Consider the following 3,732-nt stretch of genomic DNA (forward strand, 5'->3'; position numbering starts at 1 on the left):
CACGGTGCTAAAATGCAAAGATCAGCAATACACATTTCACAACAACAGCGTCAAGCATGGCGGACGGCGGCCGGGACCTTCCCTTCAAGTCAGAATATGCAAAGAGTGGCCGATCTTCGTGTAAAGCATGTTCACTTTCGATTTCCAAGGATTCTTTGCGTTTGGCTATTATGGTTCAGGTGATTATATTATTAACAAATGACATCATGTAGATAGACTTAAAAACTCGTGCTATTTTAGCGGCTCGGTCTTGCACATCCAAAACATTTAAGCTTTACTGTACGTCCTCTGTTTTTTGGCTTTTGAGTGGACATTTGGTGATTTGTACATACATCATAATCACCACTGCAAATAAACCGAAGCAAAGGCTAGCACTTGTGTTCTTTATAGCGGAAAAGATCATTGTAAGCTTGATGCAGTTTTGAAGGTATCCGATCTGAGAGGTGACTGTTTACCCAGCAGCCGGTGATTGGCCAATACTAAAAAGTGATATTTTCACACTTTTGATATTTGTCACAGTGTGAAAGATATCAGTTTTATCAAGTTGATAGAATCCGACATTTCACTGGCAAAAATGTAATAAATATGTATCTCAAGTCTCAACAATTGCATTCAACTTTACATTGTCTCCATACACATAGTTTGTCCTCATACATTAATAAGTAATTGAGAATATTTCATCATGTTTTTAAATATTTAAGTGTCCGAAATTATACTAGTGACAATGCCTGCAGACTATCCAACTCCCCATCCAAAACAATATTTTAGGTACTGGACTGCTAGGCAAATATAACCAAATGGTTGCAAATTGTACATGAACGTATACAGGGTAAAAGAAAGATAGTCATTTGTCGATTTCTGGGATTGGATTGCAAAAATGGTAGCAGCATGTGTATAATGTAATCTAAGTTGTTTTTTGTCTCTTTTCAGTCACCTATGTTCGATGGAAAGGTATGTATTACTGTCATGAGTTGTACAAAAGTATTAAGTAAAGCATTTACAAAAAAAGAAAAGAATATAAGCATACAACAAGTAGTCAGATATTGTATATTGTGCACACAGACCCAATTCTGACAGCCGGTTAATTAAGGTTTATTTCACCTAATTTCTTGTTGATCTTGTATATTTTAAGTTTGAAAAAGTGTAAAAAAAATGTATATTAAACAATGATATTTTAAAATTAGCCAAAACATAATACACTTAAATCATGAAATGTAGCTATAACAATTGGGAAAGTAGGGAAATGTTTTTTCTGGCCTTATCAAATAAAACCTTGATTATACAAAAAGTAATAATATTGTACATTGTGCAGTACTACTATTCTAGGTTACACAACGTTTCACCCTATCCTTTACTTTTAAAAGTGACAGTCTGTCTTAATTATATATAAACATATGTCTTAATTATAGATAAACATGTATGTTTCATGTTGTAGATTCCAAATTGGTTCCACTTTGCCTGCTTTTGGAAACGTGCCAGAGTGGAAGATGCTAACCACATCCATGGATTCGATGCCCTACGCTGGGAAGATCAAGAAAAGATAAAAGAGAAAGTTGCAGGTCTGTTTATTATGCTTGTATACCAGACCAAACCAGCAGTATACAATATCATTTATGGAGTACTACCCTGCAGATTTTAAATATTCTATACTAGCCCAACCCATAATCCATAGTTTATTGAAATTTTTCATCGGCACTGACAGCAAATTTTCTTGTACTGGCATGGGTTTTAGCAAAGTAGAAGAAAGAATGGTTGTTCGGGTAGAACTATCTGTTGTAATGTCAAGTTGTCCATCAAAAAGTGTGTTTTAGGGCAGAACTGTTGATCGTTTATGCTTTGTCGTACATATTAATACCACATACGATTGTAAATGGGACATACTGACAACACTTGTGACCCTTTGACATGGTTTTAATATTATGTGTAGTGAGGGCAACAAAGATTTTTGAAATGATGATAAGCTTTGAATAGTATGTCTGTTTGACAGAAATGATATACTATTATGCAATGTACAATAATTGATGTTCAGCAGGAGGAGGAGGAGGCGGTGGTGGTGGAGGAGATGCCGGAGGTGCCACATCGGGTGATTATGAAACAGAGTATGCAAAGTCTGGTCGCAGTGGCTGTAGAGGGTGTGGCGACAACATAGCAAAGGTAATAAGTAACCTGGTTGCAGTGTTATATTATGCTTCTGATCAAACTTGTACAATATTCTTACCACAAAGTCAGTAAGCTCTGCAACACACTTAAAAACTGACAAAACATGTTTTTGAGGATCATAATCCATCAACAAGCATTTAATTTCTCAAAAAGTTCAGTGTTGGGATTTAAACGGAGTTTTACAATCAGTTATTTATTACCATTAACTAACCAATGATTGAGTAATAAGCATTTTATACATCCTGAAAGCAAGCATGTTCAATCCTATTGTTTACTCAATAAAATATGATAAAATCAAAGCAAGCATACCGTTGTCCGGGGCAGATCCAGAATTTTTGTAAGGGGGGTGTCACCATTCTAGATTTTAATACTTTAGCAGCGCATGTACATTATATTACTTGTTACACAATTAACTTTAATGTCAGTGTCTTGTCCAGCAGGTCAGTAATTACCAGTACTTTTATATATTATCATGAAATTCCAACCAATGATATTTATTTTGACAAAGTATAATTAATTTTGAAATAAATGATTTATTTTTATAGTTTGATTTTAAAAAATTCCTATGGTTATGGAATTTACCAGACCTAGCTACAAGTTATCATTAAGTAAACAAATAGTGATTTCTTTTATCAGAACAATGCTGTTCTCAATATAAACTGATGTATAATGAAACCAATTAAATTATTGTTATTATCCAGTAAAATTAATAACTTACTGCTACTGTCAAATTGGGAATACCATGTGCTATTTATAATGTTGGCACCAAAAAGATTAACGCTCCTCATCCATGTTTCACAAGCTATTGCATCACAGATTACATAAGATTATTCAGATTATCAAAACAACATTGCCGCCACTTGCAGTCTGCTCACTAATGGTCAATCTTACTGTAGCAAAAATTATGTAAAGTTCTCAAAAAATTGTGTAGACACTGGATTGTTGATAAAGGCTTCTCGCATAGCTTTCTTATTCAAGCATTAAAATTTGATGGCCAAAAACTGTTAGCAAAGGTAGGTTAGCAGACATTTGCCATTTTTCTCTGAATACAAAGCTACTGTGTTTATATTTCTTATTTTGGTGTAATTGTCGGTCACCAATGAAAATAAAAATGTAGATTGAAGCCTAGATAATAAAAAGACATCACTAATTATAATTGCATGCATAACACACTGGTAATTGTGGTCTATTCGTCACGTTTCACACCTATAGGTAGTTTACTTCCCCACAGGAAAATCTACACGCAGGGCAGAGTTCGTTGATCAGGGTGTTGATCCTATGGAACAATAAAAAGCTAGTCTAATTAGGATTAGGGTGAGTCTAATTGGAGAGGGGAGAAGAGGTTATCCATTTGTGATCCAACTTGATGTTCCAGTCATATTTGTGATATACCTCTCCAAGAGTAACGGTCAAATTCATGCATAAGCTTATGGTCAAATGTTGATGTCATGCACAAGTGGCTTCAGTGCACACACCAAACGGTGCTAGGGGGTGTCATACGATCAACGCGGTCTTATATTTCACACTAAAAATGAATTCTTGTCACGGATAGGGGGAGGTCGCGTGCGCCGG

The 3,732-nt window shown here is 35.1% G+C and overlaps 1 protein-coding gene across 2 annotated transcripts in view; it reads left to right on the forward strand.

Moving 5' to 3' along the window:
• The window catches only part of LOC110458404 (poly [ADP-ribose] polymerase 1-like), a 30,296-nt gene continuing 26,564 nt past the window's right edge, over window positions 1-3,732 (forward strand). Inside the window, exons 1-4 of one of the 2 annotated variants that reach the window (XM_021510085.1) lie at window positions 1-179; window positions 931-951; window positions 1,436-1,559; window positions 2,030-2,154. In XM_021510085.1, coding sequence (XP_021365760.1) covers window positions 57-179; window positions 931-951; window positions 1,436-1,559; window positions 2,030-2,154 — 393 coding nt within the window. In that variant the 5' untranslated portion in view covers window positions 1-56. The remainder of the gene's footprint in view (window positions 180-930; window positions 952-1,435; window positions 1,560-2,029; window positions 2,155-3,732) is intronic. The other variant, XM_021510086.1, reaches the window with a different exon arrangement.

This window comes from Mizuhopecten yessoensis, unplaced genomic scaffold (assembly GCF_002113885.1).
Source record: "Mizuhopecten yessoensis strain PY_sf001 unplaced genomic scaffold, ASM211388v2 scaffold9563, whole genome shotgun sequence".
NCBI lineage: Eukaryota > Metazoa > Mollusca > Bivalvia > Pectinida > Pectinidae > Mizuhopecten > Mizuhopecten yessoensis.